Source organism: Solanum verrucosum, unplaced genomic scaffold (genome assembly GCF_900185275.1).
Source record: "Solanum verrucosum unplaced genomic scaffold, falcon-dt-bn FXZP01000094.1, whole genome shotgun sequence".
NCBI lineage: Eukaryota > Viridiplantae > Streptophyta > Magnoliopsida > Solanales > Solanaceae > Solanum > Solanum verrucosum.
This window is the reverse complement of record NW_026019970.1, coordinates 569,226-594,387: the sequence shown is the minus strand read 5'-3', so window position 1 is coordinate 594,387 and position 25,162 is coordinate 569,226. Positions and strand designations below refer to the sequence as shown.

Genomic DNA, 25,162 nt, shown 5'->3' with positions numbered 1-25,162 from the left:
AAGAAATGAACTTCAATCTTTACTCTTTACTCAACTCAAAACTCAAGTCTTTAAACAAAGTTAAAATATTTGTAAAAGACTCTTGGAAAACTCTATGAACTTATCTTGACTTGACTCTTAACTTTCCTTGAATTGAATTATAGATTCAAGGTTCATGATCTCATGTTATGGATGATTTCATGTTGTTTAGACGTACCTTAGAGTGTAGGAATCAACTAGGAAACATAGGTACGCTTCAAGGGAACATAATCGAAAAGAAGTTGTAAAAGATAGAAGACCTGGCGTCCCTGGCGCTCTGAGTGGCACGGGGCGCCAGAGCCCAAACTTCAAAGTCTGGGTTGGGGCGCTCTGAGTGGCGGACGCCCTATGCCCTTGCCCAGAAAATCCCTCATTTTTTTTGCTCGTTTTTCAACCTCTAGATTCACTTGGTTCTTTCCCCAAACACTTAGATTTGACTACATAATCAAAATATGCAAGAATCTACTCAGAACGACATCTAATTTCATGAATCTAAATCAATAACTCCTCAACAACTCCAACAATCAAGAACCAAATAGAAACTTCAAACAAATCCATCAAGAACTCAATTCCTAAACCTTCAAGAATATAATGTCGCTGAAATAAATCATGGTTGGCGCGTGGGTGAACTAACCCAACTCTATGTGATCTCACATACCTCGTAGGGATCACCCCTTGACAAATTCACAAGCAATTCTTCAAGAACTTGGCGATTCCTTGCTTCTTCTTCTCATTTCTCCTCTTCTTTTCTCTTCTCTCAAAACCCTAGCTTATTTTCAATAGCGTAAACTGAATCCAATCAGTTTAGACCCCAACTTAATTACCAAAAACGAATTTAATTAATTGGGTAGTGAAAAGACTGCAATAATCGTCTAAAATCCGGTTTTGACTTTCCTTATCTAGACAGCCCAACTTCAAATGGGCATATCTCCCTCATACGAACTCGAAACAGAGCAAACTCAAAGGTGTTGGAAAGATAATTCAAAGGTCTTTCCTACGGTATCTTGTAGCACATCTAACTAATCCTTATCTAGGATTTATGGTCATTTGAAGTTGACCCAAAACTCATACTTAACTTAATTTTGTCAAATTTCCAGATTTTTCATTCTTTCCAAAAATGACTCTTTTTAATTCTAGCTCTTACTAGTTGCGGGGTGTTACAGTTGTGCATTAGAGGGGAGGGTTTGGCCACTAAATTTTCCTTAATCACACTGAAAATAGGTTAAAGCGACATAGTGTAAGAATTAAAGAGTGGGAAAAGATCAAAACAAGCATGTCTAAAAACTGATATCGACAGCTTCTACGAAGGTGTCTACGGTCTGTGGATCCATCTATGGTTCATAGATTCCTGTTCGTATAAATTAGAGAAAAATCTAAGTTTTTGAAGATTGATATACGAGACTCATCTACGGTTCATAGATCAATCTACGATCCATAAATGTGTCCGTAAGAATAAGGGAACTTATGAGTTTTTGAAGTCGAAACCATGAGTCCAATCTACGATTCATAAAAGAATTTAAGTGCAGTAGATTACACTCGTGAATTCAGACTTAAATTTTTGTTTTTGAAGTCTCATCTACATATCCCACCTACGGTCTGTGGTTTCTTTTACGACCCGTAGATGGTATCTGTAAAACACATAGAATTTTGAATCTCTGAATTCTCAAGGTCTGATCTGAACTTAGAAACTTTTGGGATGTTACAACATTTTTCTACAACGATGTCAAAATTTGATACACTCAAAATTACACCTTAAGATGATGTAACGCGAATGCATACAAATACTGTAAATCCAAACAAGATTGGGGTCAAATCCTATATAAAATAAAGAGATATACTACTGATTAGATGAATACCAGATTGACAATATAAATTGTATTACTGGAAGTTGCAGTAATAAGTTTGCTATGTATACTATATGATTAAAGCACTAACGTTTGTCTCTATAATGAAGTGCACTGTTCTTTGATTTTCATGCAATTACAGACAATTAGACATTTAAATATGCACTCAGTTCCTAAACCAACACTCAAAGGTATATTAATTAAGAATTTTTTGAAAGCTAGTCAGTAATTAACACAAGCTCACACATCTATATAAAGGAGTTGCAAACTCCCATCTGAGTAAGACGTGCATCAGTCAGTTCGATTCGATTTTATGTATTATCAGTTCGATTTATTAGTTTTTGATTTTTTAAATATGCTAAATTAATAAGATACTTTTATTGGTTTTTGGTTTATTGATTTTTGGTCCTCAATGGTTCGATTTTTAGTTTAACCAATAAGAAAATTAAAATAAATATATGACCTCTTCAACAATTTGGTGCGACAAAAATAATGTTACTTTACATAATGCCATAAAATAGAAACATTAATAACTAACATCAAAAGAACTATACAAGTGCAACACCAATAAAAGATCTAGGACAATAATGTGAATGGAAGGCTAAAAGACAAAGATAGTAATCAATAATGTACTCATATTAATAATTAATATTTATATAGGGATAAAGGAGTGAGTAAATTACTACAACTTTAATGAGTTATCATTTTACCCAATAACTCAATATTAAAAAAAAAACCGAACCTATGACTTGATAATTTTTTCTTATAAAATCAAGGGTAAAGGGTCAAAAATACCCCTCAACTTTGGTTTATTGTTTGACTTTACTCTCGCCGTTAAAATGAAGTTAATTTTACCCCTCCCGTTACTAATTTCACCAAATTTACCCCTCATTAGACGGAATCCCCAAAATTGACCCGAATTTAAAAAAAAAAAAAACCTATTCCGTATTTTAACCCAATGACCCGGCCCCATTTAGAATAACCCGGTTAGAAATGCAGACATTGATGGAGTTCATACTTTACAAAGTGCTACTGTAGTACATATTATTACTGAAGTTTTTACATATTTGAAAGAAAAAAAAAAACAAATCAGCAAATTAAAGCAAAAAAGCTACCCGGAAAAGTTCTAACCCCGCTGCCCAAAAAGCAATAATATCAATTCAAAAAATAAAATAATCCACAACAAAGTTTAATAGCATATAATCAATGACAAACTTGAACAAGGAATATGAAAAAAAAGAAAAATTATTGGAGCTTGAACTCCCTAACCAAATCTTAAACACAGAGAAAAGAGTGAAAAATGTAAAAGAAAAATAAATCATAATAAAATATTAGAATGGAAAGCAAATAGAGGGTCACCGGAAAATGGGATAAAGCTCGCTCGTGGAGCTGTGTTGGTGTTGTTAACTGGTTCGAGAAATGGGTTTGCTGATTTTAGCGTTGGGAGAGAGGCTGTGGTGGTTGCTGATTTGCAGAGCCTCGTCGGAGTTCATGGTCGTTGTTCATCGGAGTTGGAGCCAAAAACACCTATACAATAGAAGAAAACGTAAAAGGGGAAAAGGGAGGGGAATGGCGGCGGTCGCTCTTTGCTGGAGTTCGTGGATGGAGCCGGTGGATTTTGGTAATTGTTTGATGGGTGTTTTCAAATCGATTGTTTACAGGTTGTTTTTGAAAAGGAACTCAAGTTTAAAGATGAAGATGAACAAGATAGAACAAAAATGGGTTATATTATTATGTGGGTCGGGTCGGGTTAAAATTGGGTAATTTAAGTAAAATTCGGGTCAATTTTGGGGATTCCGTCTAATGAGGGGTAAATTTGGTGAAATTAGTAACGGGAGGGGTAAAATTAACTTCATTTTAACGGTGAGGGTAAAGTCAAACAATAAAACAAAATTGAGGGGCATTTTTGACCCTTTTCCCTAAAATCAATAAAAAATCGTTAATCCAATAACCCTATAGCATTTTTTTCAATTCAATTTATTGATCTATTCAATTTTTACACACCCCTACTTTTGGAATATTTTTGGATATCGCAAGAAGGGAGAAAGACGTTGACATAATTTGCTCTCAATGTCTCTTAACAAGAAGGAGAGTTCCAAACAAGTGTAAGACTCATGGCCAAAATTGAATAAAAAGAAGTTTTTAGTTGAGGAGGAAGAGCTCAAAAATAAAGGAGAATTTGTATAAGGTATAATACATAAATATGTCTTTTAATTTGACATTTACTTATATTTATGTCCTTCAACTTTGGGTGTGCACAAGTAAACACTTAAATTTATATAAAGTTTAACAAATAGACACATGCGTCCTACGTGACATCTACATGACAATATGAATCCTACGTGTATTATGACACGTAGGACGTATGTGTCTACTTGTTCAACTCTATACAAGTCTAAGTATAAATGTGAAATAAGGCCAAATTAAAAAGCACTTTTATGTATTGCATTTTTATAAAGGGTTTTTTGGTTAATCATTTGAAACTCGATACCCATAGAAGAATTTAACCCTAAAAAGAATAGGATTAAAAAAATTAAATCATATGACCAGCAAAACCCTAGCAGTTATGGTTGCTTAAGGCTCATAAAATCTGATGTTGAGGGGATAATTGTTCAAGAATAAAGAGAGGATTCAAAGATTTGTGAGTTTTTTGGATAAATTATTTTTCTTCAAATTGGTATAATTTTTTTCATAATTTTGGTAGAGAATTAAATATATATCTTTCCTTGTCGGCGGGCGATATGCTAGCCAACATGTCTCGCTTGTTTGGGCTTATAATTATATTGGCAAACGTCAGGCCAATGATATATGCATGAAGAATAATCAGGTTGAGAAGAACTGATAAAAAATATTGCAAGTTTATAGGAAACTAATTTCTTCCCCTCTAAGGGTGTGTTCAATGTGAAGAAAAACTAATTCTTGAAAAATAATTTCTAGGAAACTAAGCGAGTTCTTTACTTATTTAGTTCTTGTGTTTAGTAGATAAGCAAAAATTATTATCTTAAAGTTGTTTGTATATAATTTTGACAAATAATATAGGAGGTTGGGGTTGGGAGGTAGGGGTGTGGGGTGGTGGGAATGACATAATTAATGTGAAACGTTACTATATATTGTTGAACTTGTTTTCCCTACATTCATTAGGGAAGTCATTCTCCTCATTTTTAAAGAACTTGATTTTCTAAATATTTAACCAACCGAACATAGAAAAATTGAAATACATACCAAGCCCACCCTAAGAGTTAGAAAAATGAGTTAAAATATTGATGACAAAGTGTATCAATGATAGTTGAAGAGAAAGTGTTTCAGCCTGAAAAGTTGATGAGAAGTATGTCAACAATGGTAAGAGAATTACTAATTGAATGACTTTTGGATTATAAAATAAAATTGAGTGACTTTTTAAAAGAATTATTCATAGTTAAATGACTATCTGAACATTATTTCTTAACTAGTGCATCAACAATTAAATATACAATTTTGAATTACGAAAAAAATATTAAAACAATAATTTAAAGTACAAGTAGAAAACTAAATTGATTAAGATTTAATATTTTAATTCATGTCTAAAAAGAAATTTATAGTCGAAACTATTTGGTAATAGATTTTTCGATTTTGAGTTAAGTAGGTTTTATAGTATTATAATAAAGATATTACCAGCTATTTTTTATAATGGCGGGAAATTTTGAAGAATATTTTTGATTCCCTAAAACAATAATTATTTATTTACTCGATATAAAGCACAATACAACTTTGGACATCTAAAGTATTCCTTGAGTGAATTATTTGTTCATCTTTGATTCCCTTATTAAAATACTTTTCTTTTAATACTAACCAAAATGTATGGCAATAGAATCATGAGTTCACGTTCCAAAACTACTTTACTTATTACATCTTTATATTACTTGCTTTTTGTCAAATTTAATTTATATTACTTAGCTACAATCGGGTTAGATATTTTTATTAAAGTCTGATTAATTTAATTTATATTACTTAGCTATCATTATACGAGGTTAAATATTTTTATTTATGTCTGATTAATTTAGATTTATATTGTATGATTTATTTAAGGAAAGTGTTCTATATCAGGAAAATTTTAAACTCAAAACTTAAAATCGAATCATTTAATTAAAGAAGGAACAACCTCATCTGCTCAATCATATATTTAGTGGTCACAAAATACAACTTCCATACCCTCAGCTCTCTCCTAAATCTTCGTGTTTAATTACTACGTTTCCATCTTCAACTCATATCATGTTTCTCTTTATTTCATATGAGATATTCTTTTCTCTAAATATTTTTGTACATTAAATATTTCAATAAATATTTAATGACATTTCTATAATTTTATCCAATTGAGTCTTACTTATTCGACAAAAAAGGACGCATTTTTCTATTTTAAAATTCATTTACTTTAAAATATTCTTATAACATCGCAACATCTTTTCAGATTCTTTAAAGAGCAACTTTCTTATATAGCAAACATAAAAATCATATTTGTATGTTATAATTATAGTTTGCATAATTGTGCTCCATAGCAAATTTTATGTTGCTATGGAACTTTTGATTTGTATAGTTCGCTACAAACATCCAATTTTATACAAATTGTTCAGTTTTGTATAAATCTATTTATACATTATAATTTGTATAATAAGATTTGTATTTGTATAATTATAAGTGTATAGGATGAAAATATATGTATTTGTATTTGTATATACATTTTTCTCTCACTTTATATAAACACAAACACATTTTATACTGAAATGTATAAAATGGCTAATTGTATACCAAATCAGATGGCAAAAAAATGGGATGTTTATTGTGAATTACAATTAAAATAAACTATGGCTATAACATTTAATTTGAATTAATAGTTTGCTATTTCATACAATTAAAATATTCTTATAACATCGCAACATCTTTTCATACTCTTAAACTTCACACTCAATTAAATTACATTACATAAATTGAGACCAAGAAAGTCAGAGGCAGACTCATGTGCTATATATAATAAATACCTTGAGATATAACATATAATTTATTACGTACCCAAAGACACTAAAACTAAGTTTTGGTGCATTAGTTTAAATGTTGCACACCTTTGAGGGACGGGGTTCAAATCTCATTTATTACTTTTTTTATTTTAATGGTGCAACGTGAAGTTCAAAATTATCACCCACAAAGTAAACTTTATATTATAGAGTTATTTAATTTATATTTATACGTCAATACATTAATTTTATATTTTTAAACTTAATAAATTTATTATACGAATAATATTCGATGACATACTTTAACTAACATGCATCGATAATGATGCACCTTTCATCTTCAAATCTTCACCTACGAAGAAAGTGTGTGGCTATATATATATATATATATATATATATATATATATATATATATATATCATTTAATGTAAGTCAATTAACAAATAGAGAAAGAAGAAAAAAGAAGGCGTATGTCTAGAGTGGACCTGGCAACATGTGCGCTACGCGTTAATGAGATTAGTCAATGAACAAAAGAAAATGGGAAAAAGGAAGAATCATTATGTCTCTCGTCTTTAGTGCTCACCACATATATGAAGGAAGACTAGAATTTAAAATTTTTGATTAAAAATGAAATGATCACAACATATTCCTTCTCTTTCTTTTATGGTGGACTGTTTTTTTAGTCCAAAAAAAAAAAATTCAAAATATAAAATTTATTACTTCCTCAATCTTCACACTTTGCTATAAACGGAGTAAAAGAGATTAATAAAAAGTATTTTAAAGTTAATTTCATAAATCATACTTATAGCCGGGTAGTGGCTTTCCAAACAGACTCGGTCTATTTGGAAAGTCACTTGGTAATTGGAATTGGTGTAATTACTAGGGTAGTAATTACCACCCTAGTAATTACACTGACCTGTTTGGTTGCCACAGTGTAATTACACATGTCATGTTTGGATGCCACAGTATAATTACACATGTTCTATTTGAATGCACAATTGCAATTATAAAATTATAATAAATTTTAAAAATAAAAATTAATTATTTAAAATTTATACTAGACAAATAAGAAACTTTATAAATGACATTAAATTAAATATTTAAGATATATATTCTTTTTTGAAAATATATTAATTTATAAACATATTTTCTGTAACTAATATTATGAAAAAATAATTGATTTATATTTTTTCAAATTAATATATTTCAATTGAATTGATCGTAACAACTAAAAGTATGAAGTTTCTACGAATATCATGAAATGCATGTTTGATAAATCGAGTAATATATAAATAAAATATCATAAATTATTAAATGTTTGACAAAAATGTAATCTATCAAGTCTAATTAAAAAATGACATGCAATGTAAATTCAATATTACTAAAACAAATGAAATTGAAAATATAACATAAGTTGTAAATTCAAAACAAAAAATTTAACATAATACTCTTATAACAAATTTCAACATAGCAATAAATATGATTTATTTTTATTTTTTCTTAATAAAGAAAACGTAAGTCTATAACCTTACTTAACAATAAGTTCTATTTTAATTTAAAAATTAGAATACTAATAAAATTATACTAATGAGAAAATATGCATGGCATAAAGAAATAGATAATACGAGAAAATTACATAAAATCACGTAAAGTAAGGTTGAGAACAAGAGGAAAATGAAATATAATAATATAAAATAAAAAATAAACTTTTACAAATTTTTAGAATAATAAAAATAAAAAAAGAACTTAAAATAATAGAACTAAAAAAATTAAAACAAAGAAATTTAAATAGAAAAAAAATAATTAAGTAATCATATGGTAATTACACCATGTAATTACCAGCAATTCACAGCCTCTGCCTGTGAACTGTAGAGTGTAATTACCTCCTCACCAATTACCTGTTGACCAAGTAATTATCTGTTCTTCCAAACAGGAAAAGACAATATAATTACACTAATAGTTTGCTATAAACGGATTTTAAGAGATTAATAAAAAGTATTTTAAAGTTAATTTCATAAATCATACTTATAGCCAGGTGGTGGCTTTCCAAACAGACTCGGTCTATTTGGAAAGTCACTTGGTAATTGGAATTGGTGTAATTACTAGGGTAGTAATTACCACTCTAGTAATTACACTGACCTGTTTGATTGCCACAGTGTAATTACACATGTCATGTTTGGATGCCACAGTATAATTACACATGTTCTGTTTGAATGCACAATTGCAATTATAAAATTATGATAAATTTTAAAAATAAAAATTAATTATTTAAAATTTATACTAGACAAATAAGAAACTTTATAAATGACATTAAATTAAATATTTAAGATATATATTCTTTTTTGAAAATATATTAATTTATAAACATATTTTCTGTAACTAATATTATGAAAAAATAATTGATTTATATTTTTTCAAATTAATATATTTCAATTGAATTGATCGTAACAACTAAAAGTATGAAGTTTCTACGAATATCATGAAATGCATGTTTGATAAATCGAGTAATATATAAATAAAATGTCATAAATTATTAAATGTTTGACAAAAATGTAATCTATCAAGTCTAATTAAAAAATGACATGCAATGTAAATTCAATATTACTAAAACAAATGAAATTGAAAATATAACATAAGTTATAAATTCAAAACAAAAAATTTAACATAATACTCTTATAACAAATTTCAACATAGCAATAAATATGATTTATTTTTATTTTTTCTTAATAAAGAAAACGTAAGTCTATAACCTTACTTAACAATAAGTTCTATTTTAATTTAAAAATTAGAATACTAATAAAATTATACTAATGAGAAAATATGCATGGCATAAAGAAATAGATAATACGAGAAAATTACATAAAATCACGTAAAGTAAGGTTGAGAACAAGAGGAAAAAAAATATAATAATATAAAATAAAAAATAAACTTTTACAAATTTTTAGAATAATAAAAATAAAAAAAGAACTTAAAATAATAGAACTAAAAAAATTAAAACAAAAAAATAAAAATAGAAAAAAAATAATTAAGTAATCATATGGTAATTACACCATGTAATTACCGGCAATTCACAGCCTCTGCCTGTGAACTGTAGAGTGTAATTACCTCCTCACCAATTACCTGTTGACCAAGTAATTATCTGTTCTTCCAAACAGAAAAAGACAATATAATTACACTAATTACACCAAATTCAATTACCAGGGTGTCCTTCAATCTAACTAACAAATGGAGAAAGAAGGAAAAAAAAGGCATTTGTTTAGAGTGGACCTGGCAACATGTACGCTACGCGTGAATGAGATTAGTAAATTAAGGGACAAAAGAAAAAGGGAAAAAAAGAAGAATCATTATATCTTTAGTGACTCACCATATATTTATTTTAGCAAAGACAATTTCATACCTAAAAAAACTTAAAATTAAAAATGAAAAAAAACAATTTATTCTTTCACCATAACTCTGGGGTAACCACATATTCCTTTTTTGTTTTTTTAGTCGACTATATTTTTTAGTCCAAAAACAAAAAGAATTTTCAAAATATAAAATTTATTACTTCTTCAATCTTCACACTTTGCTATTAACGGAGTAAAAGTGATTAATAAAAAGTATAACAAAGTTAATTTCATCAATCATATCTTATAGGGAGTAGTAACAGAGAAATTTCTCGGAAGAAGTTAAGAAAGTAGTTAGGAAAAAAAAGTCTGTATATAAGAAAAATCACGTACTTTATATAGAAAAGAATAAAAAAAATGTCTTAATTGAATTAAAATGTTTTCCGTTAATAATTTGATCTAAAAATACTCATTCATAAATAGTTTAGTTCAAATATATCCATATGATTACTTAATCAGTCAAAAATATGTTTTTCCTAATAAATAATATACTCATTTGCAAAAAAGGGATTTCGATCTATCAAGTAACAATAAGGGTATTTTAAAACTAAATTATTGATAGTAATAACATTTTAAGACCAAATTATTAAATATTAACTAAGAACGTTTTTGTTCAATATGAGTCGGACTAAATTCAGATTCGCGTAGGAAAATTTCATATTGAAGGTCCCTAACAAAGACGTTTGAAACTTGTGGACGAAGGAGGTGAATAGTTGTATACTATAATAGACTAGATCAATTATATTCATTGACTTGAAAGACAAGATCATTTATGCTAATTATTTTATACATATTCACAGACTTGGTTATTTCCACAAAATCTTATTCAATTTCTGTTTTTGTTTCATAACCAAACCAAACCAATCCAATCAAGAAACAGCCATGGCTGAAGTACTCGTCTCCATTGTGCTTGAACAATTAGGTACTTTCATTGTGGAACAAGTTAAAGAACACGTTAAAGAACAAGTAGAGGAGATGAAAATGGCTATTGGGATCAAGAAAGAGATCGAAAATTTATCTTTGAAGTTGAAAATGATAAGAGCAGCATTGGATGATGCAGAGAGAAGAAGGGTCAAAGATATATATGTTAAGCATTGGTTAGAAGTTCTTGAAATTTTCTCTTATGATGCAGACAATGTGTTAGATGAATGGCGCACAAGAATACTCCAGCAACAAATTGAAAGAGATGAGTCTGTTGCTGATGCTGGTTCTGGTGCTGCTGTTTCGATTCCTAAGAAGAAAGTAAGTTGCTTTTCACTGTCTTGTTGTTTTACTTTCAAGAAACTTGAGGTTAATCGCGATATTGTTCGTAAAATAAAGGAATTGGATGTGAAGTTAGAAGAGATTGTGAGGGATAAAGATCAGTTCAATTTTGTAGTTAATGCAACTGGTGGTGGTGGTAGTGTTTCTGATCAAGATGCGTTTAGGAGAGTTATGAGTACGGGTATTGTTGATGAATCAGAAGTACATGGTAGGGATTCTGATAAAGATGTTGTAATGAGGAAGTTGCTTGAGAGTAGTGATCAAGAAAGTGTCCCTCTTGTTGTTTCTGTTGTGGGTACAGGTGGGATTGGAAAAACAACACTTGCCCAACTAGCTTATAGTGATGAGGAATTGAAGGGTCATTTCGATAAAAGAATTTGGATTTGTGTATCTGATCCTTTCGATGAAGTCAAAGTTGCAAAAGCTATTCTTGAAGGGTTAACTAAAAGCTCTCCGAATCTGTCTGAGTTCCATATGTTGTTAGAAAGAATTCAAGAATGTGTCTCTAAGAAAAGGTTCTTTCTTGTGCTAGATGATGTGTGGTCTGAAGATAATAGAAAATGGGAACCGTTGAAGAACTCCCTCAAGAATGGAGCTCCTGGAAGTAGAATCTTGGTTACATCCCGAAGTGAGAGGGTTGTGGGGATAATGGGCAGTTCTTACATGCATAGGTTGGGACAGCTATCAGATTCAGATTGCTGGGCATTGTTTAGTCGGATAGCATTTTCAGGAAGGAGTAACGAGGATCGTGAGAATTTAGAAGATATTGGAAGGAGAATTGTTCAAAAATGCAAAGGATTGCCACTTGCTGCAAAGGCTATGGGAAGTCTCCTACGTTTTAAGGTTACAGAACAAGAGTGGCAAACTGTTTTGGACAATCAAATATGGGAACAGGAAGAAGTGACATTAGACCTTTTTCCTCATTTGTACTTGAGCTACAATGACTTGCTCCCAATCTTGAAGCGTTGTTTCTCATATTGTGCCATTTTTCCTAAAGATACTGTCATAAATGTAGACAAGTTGGTCAGAATTTGGATGGCACAAGGTTATCTCAGCACAGTTGAAAATAACCAGCAGGAAGTTAGAGGACGCGAGTACTTCATGAACTTAGCTATGCGCTCTTTCTTTCAGGAGTTGGAGACAGATGATAAAAATACAAGTGTGATAATATCTTGCAAAATGCATGATGTAGTGCATGATTTTGCTCAGTTTCTTTCAAAAAATGACTGCTATAGCATCACAGGGACCGAAAGCACAGAAAAAGTTCTTAGTGTTCATCATTTATGCTGGGAGAGAACTGACAGTACAGTAACTCCTGTTTCTGTCTGTGATGTTGAAAAGATCCGCAGTCTTTTTGCTGAACACTTGCTCGCGAAAGAGCTTACTCACGATCTGGTCAAAGGTCTTAAATGTCTAAGAGTTCTAAATTTACATGGCTGTGGAATACAAGAACTCCCTCAAGAAATCGGCAAGCTGTTCCATCTGAGGTACATTGATTTAAGCAGCAGCCAAGTACAGAACTTGCCTGAAGCCATTTGCCGGTTGTGTAATCTGCAAACGTTAGATCTTCAAGGATGTAAGCGTCTTTCAAGACTTCCTCAACATATAGGAAGACTGATAAACTTGAGACACCTCATTACAACTGACACACCCAAGTTGGAATCTTTTCCTCAAGATATCGGAAATCTAACTCAGCTCAGGACTTTGAGTGACTTTGTAGTTGGGAAAGGATCAAGCAAGCTAGGATATATCGGAAAATTGAACCAGCTTCAAGGGTATGTATCTATCCATGTGATCGACAGTTTGAACGCTGCAGAAGACGTAGTTGAAGCACAAAATGCAGCATTAAGAATGAAGCCATACATCAAGGAACTACGTTTGAATTTCTACTGGGCAAGTGAGGTAAGTATGGATGTGATGGAAGCTCTAATACCACCTCCAAACCTTAGATTCTTGACCATCAACGGATACAGAGGCACTCAATTCCCAACATGGATTACACTGTCCCTTAATAATCTTAGAGTTCTTACACTAAGTGAGTGCTTTAATTGCACCTTTTTGCCACCTTTAGGTAAGTTGCCATTTCTTGAAATTCTTTGGATAAGGCTTATGGATGAATTGAAACATGTAGGAAATGAATTCTTGGGCTTGCCAGGAACCATTAACACATTTCCAAAGTTGAAGAAATTGAGATTTTCATATTGTTCAGAGTGGGAAGAATGGACAGACATAAAACCAGAAGTTGGTTTTTCAGTAATGCCTAGTCTTAAGGAGTTAGAATTAAATTGTTGTGAAAAGCTTAATAGCCTTCCATATTGTCTCCTACAAAGAGTGTCATCACTAGAGTCTTTGAAGATCGAGATGTGTCCTTGTCTTGAACTTGATTGGACTGAGATAACTCATATTCAGAACATTGAAACTGATGATGCGATGTGAGGAATGTTGAGTTCTTTTGTGAGAAGCCTGAAGCCGGAATCACTTGGTAATCATCTGCCTTGTACAAACTGCTCATCACACTATGGGAGTTGGCCAAGCATTACCTTAATTGCAAGACTTATTCATCTCCTACATGAGAATGAGAAAGATATGTATGATAATAAACTTTATTAGTTTTCTTCATTTTTTTTTCTCTTTTGTTACTTGAATTATCCTTGTCTAGAGTATGAACCTGTATCCATGTTTTGATGACATGTACATCAAGATTTTTGTATTTTAGATGTTGAACATGTATAGCTTGAATACTCTTTGAACTAAGAGAGTTGTCTACTACCGTACTACCAAATCTTATTTGTCTTTATATATAAAATCTTGTATTGTTCAAAGTAACTTAATGAGTCTCAAAAAATCAATCAATAAGTTGGTTCCATTGGAGTTGTTGATGCAAGAACTTTGAAATGGAATACCAAATAAGCTCACGAGAGGGAGTTGGTCGGATGGTAAACACCTCTCACTTCCAACCCGAAGGTTGCGAGTTCAAGTAAGCAGGGGAGGGAGCAAAAAGGGTGGGAACTCATGGGAGGGTAAAAAAAAAAAAGAATACCAGATAAGGTACTCTCAACTGTGCGTTAACAGCATAAGTAAACAAACAACATATATTTGATCTTGACATCAGTGTTCAATTGTCTTAGATCTCTAAAACATTTTTATCTTAATATTCCAGATTGATTTTTTTGGTTATTTTCTCACTTTAAATATGTAATGGTACAGAGAGTTACATGGTAAGTTGCAAGTGGACAAACAAACATTGCACTGGTGACTAGTATCATTAGAACCAGCCACTTCTGCCCACATCAACTTTTTTATGCAGGAGTATAATACCAAGTTGATGTAACAAATGATAAGGGGAAAACTATAGTTTTTATTCTGCAAAATTGATTAGCTGCTGGATTTATCGACTTGAAGTGGGCACTGTGTTTATTGTTCCTCTTCATTTCAGATACTTCCTCATGTTCCATAACAGTTTTCAGTTTCAAAGGTTGGAGCAAAGCACTACACTGCACCGTTAACATTCTCAATATCGTCTTTTGTCAATTGCATCTTGCCTTTGTCTCGTCTAGGGTTTCTTCGTGTTTGATCTGGTTGCCCTCGCTGCAAAATAAACAAGATTTTACCCGAGATCACAATCACAAGAATCAATGTCATTGTCCATGCAAAGGCATACTTTGCATACAAAGTAATTACTTTTATTGTGGTTGTTGTGTATATGCTGTCGGATGCTAGTCATGCCCCTCCCCCTCCCCAAAGTTTGGGTCGTGGATTACTGTTTAACAAACAACGGTAATATTAGAACATGAATTAGGTATGTTCATACCTTCCTTAGAACAAATGCCAAATAAAGGTAGGCTACCTCCCATTCGTCTGATGATAGAGTACCTGTAATTAGCAAACTATATCACAACACAAGTTTTGGGTATGCATATGTAACAAGCATCAATTATCGAAAATACTTGGATGAAAGAGCACAGCACTAATATTCAGCATCTAAGATAACCAAAACTTACTTTGGTCTTGGTTCCCATCACCTAATGCACCGAGCCTCCTCATTAGCTCAATGAACTCTGGTTTCTTCATGTACTCATCCACAAACTCATGGTTGTTCTTCACAAAAACTAGCTCGAAGTCATACTGCAATAAAAAATTAAATAACACTGTCAGAATAAATGTGAAGGCAAGAAACAATTGCATTATATACTTGAATGCTAATATTATGCCTTCTGCAGTGCAATCCTTGAAATATCAGTAATTATGCCTCGTATAGCATACACAAATTCTATCTGAGTAACTATAAGGATTTTGAACAATGTCTAAGATACTCCCTTATTTTGTCTCATAATAACATTAGGGAGCGCTCTCAATCAGTGTTATCAAAGGCACACTTAATGTGTGCTTCAGTGTCGTCATCAAGGTTCTAAGACATACATTTCCTTGCCAATGAACCTCTTCTGAGGAGATGACACTACACAATTGATATTTCACTTTTTATCGTAATTATTTTTAATTTCTTTGTTCATATATTTGTCATTCATGCTTACAAATTATTAGTCTTGGACTAATCATATATATATTTATACTTTTTCTCCCTTTGCGCCTTTTTGCATCAAAGTCTACACTTTATTTGCGCTTTGCGCTTAAAGCCCCAACAGACCTTACAACTCTCTTTGCTTTTGATAACACTGCTCTCAATCAAGAAAATTGCCTTCTCTATATAAAAGAAAACCTACCATGGTCTTGATTTAAAATAAAAAAATAATATAAGATAAAAAAGGGCATATTTACACCTACAATTTCTCGTATTCATATAAAAGGGGTATATTAAGTCAAAAAACAAATGACCTGTGGTGAAGTACATGTCAACAACTAAAAGTGGGAGGCACACATGCTAATACCTCTTCAGCCATTGCCTTGAAGACGGGGAAAGGAACAATCCACTCAGGACAATCAACAGCATCCTACAATCCAAATATTGACAGTTTATTTGTTGAAAAGCAGATAAATCATATATTCACACATAGATGCAATCAAAGGATTTTCAATATCAGAACCGTAGATTGGTTTTCAGGATTTAATAGGAGGATTACCCTATGTTGGTTTTCAGGATTTAATAAGAGGATAACCGTATGTTGGTTTTCAGGATTTAATAGGAGGATGATAACATTCCAAGCATATAATACAAAGTCTGTTGTAAGTCGTTTAAAATGGGATTCTCAACCTGTTGATATATGTACATAAACTATTGTCTGATAAAAATTAATAACTGAGTTTTGAGCCCCAAAATAGTGTTTGGTTTCATTCATAGCACATGCAAATCCATAAATAGTAGAGTAAGAACAGTTATTTAGTCTGCTAGAACTTGCAAATCATGGAGGCTAAAAGACAAATAAAAATTCTTCAATGTGCATGATTCTAGACACGTAAAGCAAAAACTGAAAACCATACATGTATAGACTAGCTATAAAACAAATAAATTATTCAAATGGAAGCTGAGATTTGTGTTTTGCAACAAAAATCGACAAAGAAGCGAGTACATACTTTAATCAATAGCAATAATATCAAAGGACACAGCTAAGATATATAGGAAGCCATAAAGGTCTACACACCTCCAGATGGAACTTGTATTTGATGCCAAAAGGATTTGAAGATTTAAATTTCTGCAAAACAATAGAAGATCTTAATATACGAATACTTATAATAGGAAAAAAACAGAAATTAGAAAATTGCTAGAAAATGATAACACAAGTTACCTTCTCTGAAAACTCTTCATCAAAACGTATCCAATAGACACTATTACCAAAGGCTAGCCCCTCAGCTGTACTTCCAAAGATAAACAGGAACCATATATCAACAGATCTTTAATCTGGACTTGTATAAAAAGAGACTACATAACACATTTCAAAAATTTGTAATGCCACGATCACTCCACTAGTCTTAAGTGATGGCTACACGATCATAAAGAATTAGACAATATTAGAAATAATCACAGAGGCTTTAAATAAAACACATAGAAGATATGAGAAAAGGTAAACTAAGATGGTTTGGCTATATCCTACATAGACCTCTAAATGCACCATGCTTGTAGGTGGGATACTTTTATGATGATTAAAAAAAGGAACGATGTAGACCTAAAACCACATGAAGGAAAATTGTCTCAAATGACTTAAAATCTCAAAATAGGTGCATGCTTAACAAAGTAAAGAATACAATAGAAGCAAAGGACCTATATGTACCAACAGGTTACGATTGAAGTTTTGTTGCAGGTGTAACTTGCATAAGATCTCATCTTTGGTATAAGTCTTTTTGTCTAGTTGGATACTCATATGTAAGGGTAGAAAAAAGAGTTAGGTTTAGATAATTTCTTGTTCTGAAGGAATTTTTATGTGCCTTACAAGCAATTATTTGTCAATACTGGAAGGAAATAGATCCAGGCAGAGGACATAAAGGATTCACATAGCCAACCCAACTAATTTAAATTTGATGCATAGTTGAATGATTGATGAATCAGGCAACAATCTAAGCATTTGAGCGCCCCCCCACCCCAAATAGAAAAGGAGAAAAAATAAATAAATGAAGAACAATTTTCTAGTTGCACTTCAGCTCCTTGACCTTTTAACTGAAAAGCTAGTGATGAGAGTAAGGATATATCACAAAGACATCAGAGTCATCACATTTATAGATTCAACAGGGACAAGCAGGGCAGAATTGAGCAAAAGTTAAACCTTCTCTATACTTCTTGACAATGACATTGGCATCTGGCATTGTTCCAATAAATATTCCTCCAGGTCGGAGTAAAGCTGAGATATTGGCCAGCGCACGTCGTGCACGTGCCTCAGTAGACCACGAATAATGCATAGCAAACTGCAAATTTCAAGTTTTCTTAGCTTAGAATCTGTAAGAGGACACCCAAGACGGACATAATTTCTGGATAAAGGGCTGTTGCATATCAAGATACTAGGCAGAGGGATCCAATCAGGAGGACACTGTACAGCCATTTTTCCTCAACCTTTACTTCATTAAAGTTTCTTTAAAATTTAAGAAAGATGTGGATTGGACTCCTTTTTCAGTGAGCTACTTTGGAAAAACTTCTGAACACAGTAATGAATTTACAAGTTTCATTGGCAAAATAGAAAGTAAAGCTGGAGAAAAACCAAAATAGGAAAAATGAAACATTTAACATAGCCAGGAACCAAAAACATGAAAGCTTGAGAAGAGATATTTTACGAGGGCACCAACATACCCAAAACACCTCACGATGCTCATAGAAAGAGATGCAGTTTTATAAAAGTAATTCAATTCATAGAAGCATGTACCTCTATAGGCTAAGAAATGGCAGAAAAATAGTTCAATTAAGCCATAAAATAACTACTCCTTTTGATAACATGGAGTAGTTATTTTCTGGCTTAATTGAACTACTTTACTGATTGGCACGAAATATTTTTGAAGGAGAATGATAAATGGTTCATCTTGGACTATGTTTTTCACCTAACTCCCTGAAGAACAATGCTACACTATAGGAAATGTAGGAGACTGACATACCTGACAGCTACAAACATCAAAAGGTGCATCATCTGCTAAAACCCTATCCAAACGAACCTGAAATTTCCCACACAAGATATCAGTAGAGTCATCCGCCTTGATGTTTCAATAAAAGCACGCAGCTGTTTGGAATATCAGTGGTTTTAAGCATATATTAATCATCACTATACATCCAGCTAAGGACATGATACCTAAGGTCATCGTATGTTTAGGAAATGATTCATCATACATTCATAATAATCTAAACAACGCGGAAAAAAAAAAAAGCAACAAAAAGATAAGAACTTTCAGTTCCATCTGAAGAATGAGAAAACTTGATTGATCATGTAGTCAGCTGATTTACCTCATAACAATCTCCACACAGGAGTCTGGCAGGAAATGAGAACTTTTTGCGTCGCTGATGGTGATCTGCCTCACCATTGTAACGGGTCCGGCAGTCTTCTATCTTTACATGATTCAAGAATAATATCAAAAGTCAGGCTAGCACTCAAATACAATAGAAAATAAAAATAGACCTCAAAAACTAGAATTTAACATAAATATATAGAGGAATATAATTACTTTACTTGGTCAAAAGAAATATAGAGCAATATAACATTCTATTAGATGGATATTCAGTCCCGTAAATAAAGGAAGAAACTTAGCATGCAAATCTACTAAATGGAGCACTCAATTAAGAACAGTGTTATCAAAGGCGCGCTTAAGCCCTGAAGCGAGGCTCAAAACGTGTTGAACGCTTCGCCTCGCTTTATGTGCGCTTCAGTGTCGTTATCAAGGTTCCAAGGCAAAAGTTTCCTTGCCAATGAGCTTCTTATGAAGAAGTGAAACTAAATAATTGATATTTCACTTTATCATAAACTTCTTTGTTCATATATTTGTCATTCATGTTTATAATTATTAGTCTTGGACTAAACCTACATATTTGTATTCTTTTCTCCCTTTGCGTCTTTTTTCATTAAAGTCTACGCTTTATTTGCGCTTAAAGCCCCCACGGACCTTAGAGCTTTTTTGCGCTTTTCGCCTTTGATAGCACTGATTAAGAAATGCCAGCATCTCCTATGCCTGAATCATTTAGAACTGATGTCAACAAGTTAGAATTTAAGAAAGCTTTTGTGGCCTTTTCTTTAAGTTAATAATCCAGATTAACCTCCAATTAAAAGACAGAACCAAAATTTGATCAACATTCCCCTCAAGTTAAATGGCAACTCAATAATGTTTTCCTTAATCATGTTTATTACTCAATAAAAAAAAACAGATCTTTGGAATAGTTCTGCCAGAGACAGAAGATCAACCCTTGTATTCATATAAACAAATACCACAAGGCAATAATTCATAACTCCACGGATTTCTCAGCCAAGGCAGTGTGCCTCATGCTCCAGTCCATTCTATGGAGATGCATGCACACACATGGTTCAAATAGAACCTGGAAACAAGAAATTGATTTTCCATCTCAATCCTGCTGGTCAATGCTAGGCAATCATGCTGGTCAATTCTTCTAGTCAGCCATTAGTTATTTAAATTTAATCAGCTAGTATTGGGGATTATGCTAGCAAAAATTACAGGATACCATTTTGATCAGATGCATGGCACCCTCACAAATGTCGACCTTTGTGGTTAGTCCTAAGGGTTGGCCCCAGACAGATGTCTCTGTCCAACAAAAAAAAAAAAAAAAAAAGATGCATGGCACCCTCCCCCTAAGCAAAATCTGTGTAAGATAACCCCCCCCCCCCCCCCAGGTAAAGTATTTCTGTCTACGATAATTTAAAGCACAAATAGAGATCCCTCATGTTTTTGCCACTTCTTATCAACAAACTTGAGTAGTTCAACATAGTTCATGAAAAGAATGTTTCGAAATTGGATTGGATTGAATGGATGGTGCTGAGCACATTGGAGGAGGTGTACATAGTTAGGCCTTTAGAAGGAGGAAGAGAAAATCTAGCATGGGATGTTGCTCCATCAGCCCATTATGCGAGTTCTATGAAAAGAGAAACATGATAGCTTTTGACGGTGTTGATATTGATTTTATCAAACTGCAAAATAGTCTCTTGTTTCTAGTTTCTTTTTGGTGTACCAATGACCATGGGGTTTCTTTGTGAATAGATGAATAAATAAGATAATTGGAATTCTTTCATACAGAACCACATTTTGAAGTAGGTTCTCCATCTATTGGTATACAACTTGTACACAGGGTTTCCCTGTCATTAATAACATCATTTGCCTCATATCAGAGAAGAATATTTCAAAAGTTTAACCAAATCAGAGAATTATTCCTATACAGAAGATCAACTGCGTGTAACTAATTTTAAGAAAAGAAGGCAAAGACTTGTTAATACTTTAAGCAATTAGGCTGCATGATAAAAAGTTCAGGAAATGTTGGATCTTAAAAAAATCTACTATGCAGAATGCTACCGATGATAAACAGAAACAATAACCTATATAATGAGTGAAATCTGACTGAATACATGTCAATTTAGTGGGAAACACCATAATGGAACCACAAACTAGAATGAAGATAGATCCTCCTTTATTTATCATTCTTGAACCACCTTAAGAATTAAAGATACCCTGGTGACCAGGTGGATGCAAAGTCCCACCACATGGCTTAGTAGGCATTTGGACATGCGATTTCATCTCGTGATTTGTAATCATGAGATGTAATCGGCGTTTGGACATGCGATTTTATCTCATGATTCCAAATCTTGAGATGAAATTCCAAATTTTCCAAAAAGCTTGATTTGAAAATTTCATATCATGATTTCATATTTTGTAAATATAAAAATTGACCCACAAGTTTAGATTTTGTAAAAGAAAAAGCCACCATTTAATATCTACATTATTTTTTGCGATTAATTGAAGGAGTGATGAAATATTCTCGAAATATTCACATGATAATATAGTTACTAATGATATTGACCAACAAACGACTTATATTAAAGAGTAGTACACTACAATCATGCTCAATTTTACTTTTTATTGAACTAGAGTTTGATCAATAAATGTTGTAGTTTTTTTTAGAATAGCTTTGTTATAGTGTATTATACTTTTGTTATAAACTTTTACTTATTTGGTAAGATTCTATTTTAAAAATTGGGGTAAATTTGAAAGTTTTTATGTTTATAACCAAAACCAAGTTGCATGTCCAAACAAAACTTCAACTTCATTTCATATGATTTCATATCACATGGCCAAACGGGCCCCTAGAATATCCTTGTTATACTATACTTCACTGCAAGCACCACTCTAACAGCTAATAGCATAGTAAACCTTCAGATGTTCAATTAATAATATTTAATAATGTTTAACTGCAAAACATCTAAGTACTGGTAAAAAGCATCTTCTAGGAAGCCATACAAATTATTAAGCATGTAAAATAGCTTGCTGAAAGGGAGCTCTGACTTGCAGTGGCAAGCACAAAAAGACCAAAACAAGTATTCATCCAGCAGGAACTTACTGAACCATCGGCAATATCAATACCAACGTAATATCCAATCTTTGCTTTATCCCATTTGATGAGATCACCACCCTGGTTTAAACAGAAAATGAGAATTAGATGCATGGCTACTTGGTTAATTACCACCTAGAAATTCTAACAGCTCAATTGCTGCCAGATAATTGGGGTGTACAATAAGGCAAAAGTACCTTCCCACAAGCAAGATCAAGAACTGCATCCCCTCTTTTCGTATAAAGCTGAATCAAGACACTCTTGATCTAACAAGCCAGAAAACCTCATTAGCAATGAACTATGCAGAATATCCCCGCTTATGAATAAACAAGACATACCCAATTATTAAGTTTCTTTAAATGGATGATAGGACTTGCTTCGCGCTCTTCAAGAGTTTGATTGGTCCTCGCACTGTAATGATCAGCCACCTTCCTGGCAAAGATTTTTGTACTCTCATCTTCCAGAAAATGAGTGTCGCCTGACACCAGTTCAAACTTTTAATCAAACCGCAATAGAAAACCAACTTCTGGCTTCTTTATCCAAAAAGGTTACAACTTCCTAAAGTTTAGCATCAGAAGTTCAATTATTTATGGCATAATACATCGCCCCTAGCAGTTAAACAACTACCCTGCATCGTAAATAAAATTCAGACATTACAATAATTGTAGCAAAACACTTTAGCAGCGAAAATAACAGTATCCTTGTTATTACTAACTAATGCAACAATGAACAAATATGTTATATCTATGTCTATACAGCGACAGATAACTAAAATCAAATGCAGTTACTATTAAAGAAAAACATGAGAAAATTCTCTTCTAGGTTATGCTTTAAAAAAAGCAGTAGTTCTCTAACTTCACAGGCATCTAACGGTGTGACCTAGTGGTCAATGAACTGAACGGTCTCAATCTCATTACAGATAAAAAAACACTAGGTGATTTCTTTCCATCTGTCCTAGTAACGAGTCACCTGATACCTGTTACATGTTGCTGCTAGCCGGTGGCTAGTATCACGTGGAATTAGTCAAGTTACGCCAAAGCTAACCCCAACACCACAGTTATCAAAACAACAAAAACACACCAATGAACAAATATGTTGTATCCATATCTATCTATACAAAGAAATGCCAACAATCAAGTGAATTTGTCTTAAAAGAAAATATTACAAAATTCCCTTCTGGGTTGTGCTTATACAAAAGTAAAGTTTCTAACTTTACAAGTACTAATTCAACAAACAAAACGAATATGCATAAATCCATCTACACCAAGATAGGTAAATCCCAAGTGGGGTCTTTTGAAAACAAAAAATAAATAAAAATTACCTTCTGGGTTTAGCTAAAATACGAGTAAAGTCTCTAATTTCATCATGCTATATCCATATAATTCCAAGAAAAGGTAATAAAAACAAAGAAGATGATAAAATACCTTCTGGGTTATGCTTAAATTTGGATTGTGGAGGTCCATAAGAACTCGAAGATGGAGATTCAGAGTAACTTCTCTTCATAATTTAAGAACCAACAAGTACAACAGTATGGATTATGAACAAATCTGGAACACTAAGCTATAAAACAGTGAGAGAAGAACAAGGAATTAGTGAAGGGAAAGTATTTGATTTGTCAAAGACACTTTTGTTCATCGGCCTTATAAGCCCTTTCGGATTCGTTTACAAGGGGTTGTAAGGAAAATATTTAAGGACAAAAATTAAATATATTAGTAATATTTTTTATTATTATTTTAATTATTTTAAAATAGTTGAAAATATAAAGTAGTTAAGAATTTTATTTAAGGAAAACAAAATTTAATAATTTATTTAAAAATTGAAAAAGTCAATTTAAATTATGAAAAATGTTTCAATTATTTGCAACCTATTTTATTTCTTTTAATGATTTAAATTTTGTTATGAAATATATTACGTGAATGTCTACTAAATGTATTATCTTTATTACTATTCATCGTGATTATTGATTTGAAGTAATACCTACATCTCCACTGCCTTCTTATTTATCTTTCACACTCCTTAATCTTCCTAGAATTCTCAAGGATTAATGATATGTTTATGGCTATTGCTCTAATCTTTTAATATTCATATCTTATATTGCTTTAATTTTACGATATGTTATCCATATGAATCTCTAAATTCATTCGTATGAAGCAAAAGAAATAAAATGTCGGTTATATGTGAATCAACAAGGTTAGTATTTTACCGGCAAATATTAGCTCTATTCCTTTACTGTGTCAAATGATATTTGATCACTGAGTGTTGAATAATTAGTTTCAATTTCCATTAGAATTTTCCAATTCTAATTGAGTCTATTAAAATTCGTAATGGAGATTTATGACAGATGATCAATATTTTAGAGCTTTTGCAACACCTTAGATATCCTAATCTAGGGTCAGACCATCCCTATTTAATTAAGTGCTTTAAAATTTATAGGAAATTGAGTTTTATGGACACCATCTACGGACCGTAAACTATTTTTTCAGACACATATACTCGTTTTAGCATTAAGAGTAGTTTCGGGGTTGCATCCCCGATTTGATTTTTTTAGAGTTTTGGTTTAATGACTTTCAGTTCTTAGGGGTTTTCCGCATTAAATGTTTTAAACTATTGGGTTGAGTTTATAAGGACTCAATCCTTGGTTGTTGCAAATGTTTTACTTTTTATATGATAAAAACTTGGTTCTTTAAATGATGT

The 25,162-nt window shown here is 32.1% G+C and overlaps 2 protein-coding genes across 2 annotated transcripts; one reads left to right on the top strand and one right to left on the bottom strand.

Moving 5' to 3' along the window:
• Nucleotides 1–11,115: 11,115 nt before the first annotated feature.
• On the top strand, nucleotides 11,116–14,322 carry LOC125817062 (putative disease resistance protein RGA3). The gene has a single exon (XM_049496647.1). The coding sequence runs from the start codon at nucleotides 11,116–11,118 to the stop codon at nucleotides 13,930–13,932; it is 2,817 nt and encodes a 938-aa protein (XP_049352604.1). The 3' UTR covers nucleotides 13,933–14,322.
• A 654-nt stretch (nucleotides 14,323–14,976) lies between these two features.
• LOC125817089 (mRNA cap guanine-N7 methyltransferase 1-like) lies at nucleotides 14,977–24,129 on the bottom strand. The gene is made up of 13 exons (XM_049496665.1): nucleotides 23,893–24,129; nucleotides 22,807–22,946; nucleotides 22,666–22,734; nucleotides 22,478–22,549; nucleotides 19,370–19,471; nucleotides 19,027–19,083; nucleotides 18,210–18,348; nucleotides 17,238–17,302; nucleotides 17,094–17,144; nucleotides 16,383–16,445; nucleotides 15,498–15,621; nucleotides 15,308–15,369; nucleotides 14,977–15,084 (listed from the first exon to the last, which is right to left on the bottom strand). Exons 1-13 carry the CDS (start codon nucleotides 23,969–23,971, stop codon nucleotides 14,986–14,988), a joined length of 1,122 nt encoding a protein of 373 aa, XP_049352622.1. The 5' UTR covers nucleotides 23,972–24,129; the 3' UTR covers nucleotides 14,977–14,985.
• Between the last annotated feature and the right edge of the window lie 1,033 nt (nucleotides 24,130–25,162).

Coding starts and splice junctions, on each gene's coding strand:
- LOC125817062 (XM_049496647.1), top strand. CDS start 11,116: ATGGCTGAAGTACTCGTCTCCATTGTGCTTGAACAATTAGGTACTTTC.
- LOC125817089 (XM_049496665.1), bottom strand. CDS start 23,971: ATGAAGAGAAGTTACTCTGAATCTCCATCTTCGAGTTCTTATGGACCT. Junction 22,735..22,806: donor TAAAGAAACTTAATAATTGG/GTATGTCTTGTT, acceptor CTGGCTTGTTAG/ATCAAGAGTGTCTTGATTCA. Junction 15,370..15,497: donor TGATGGGAACCAAGACCAAA/GTAAGTTTTGGT, acceptor TGCTAATTACAG/GTACTCTATCATCAGACGAA.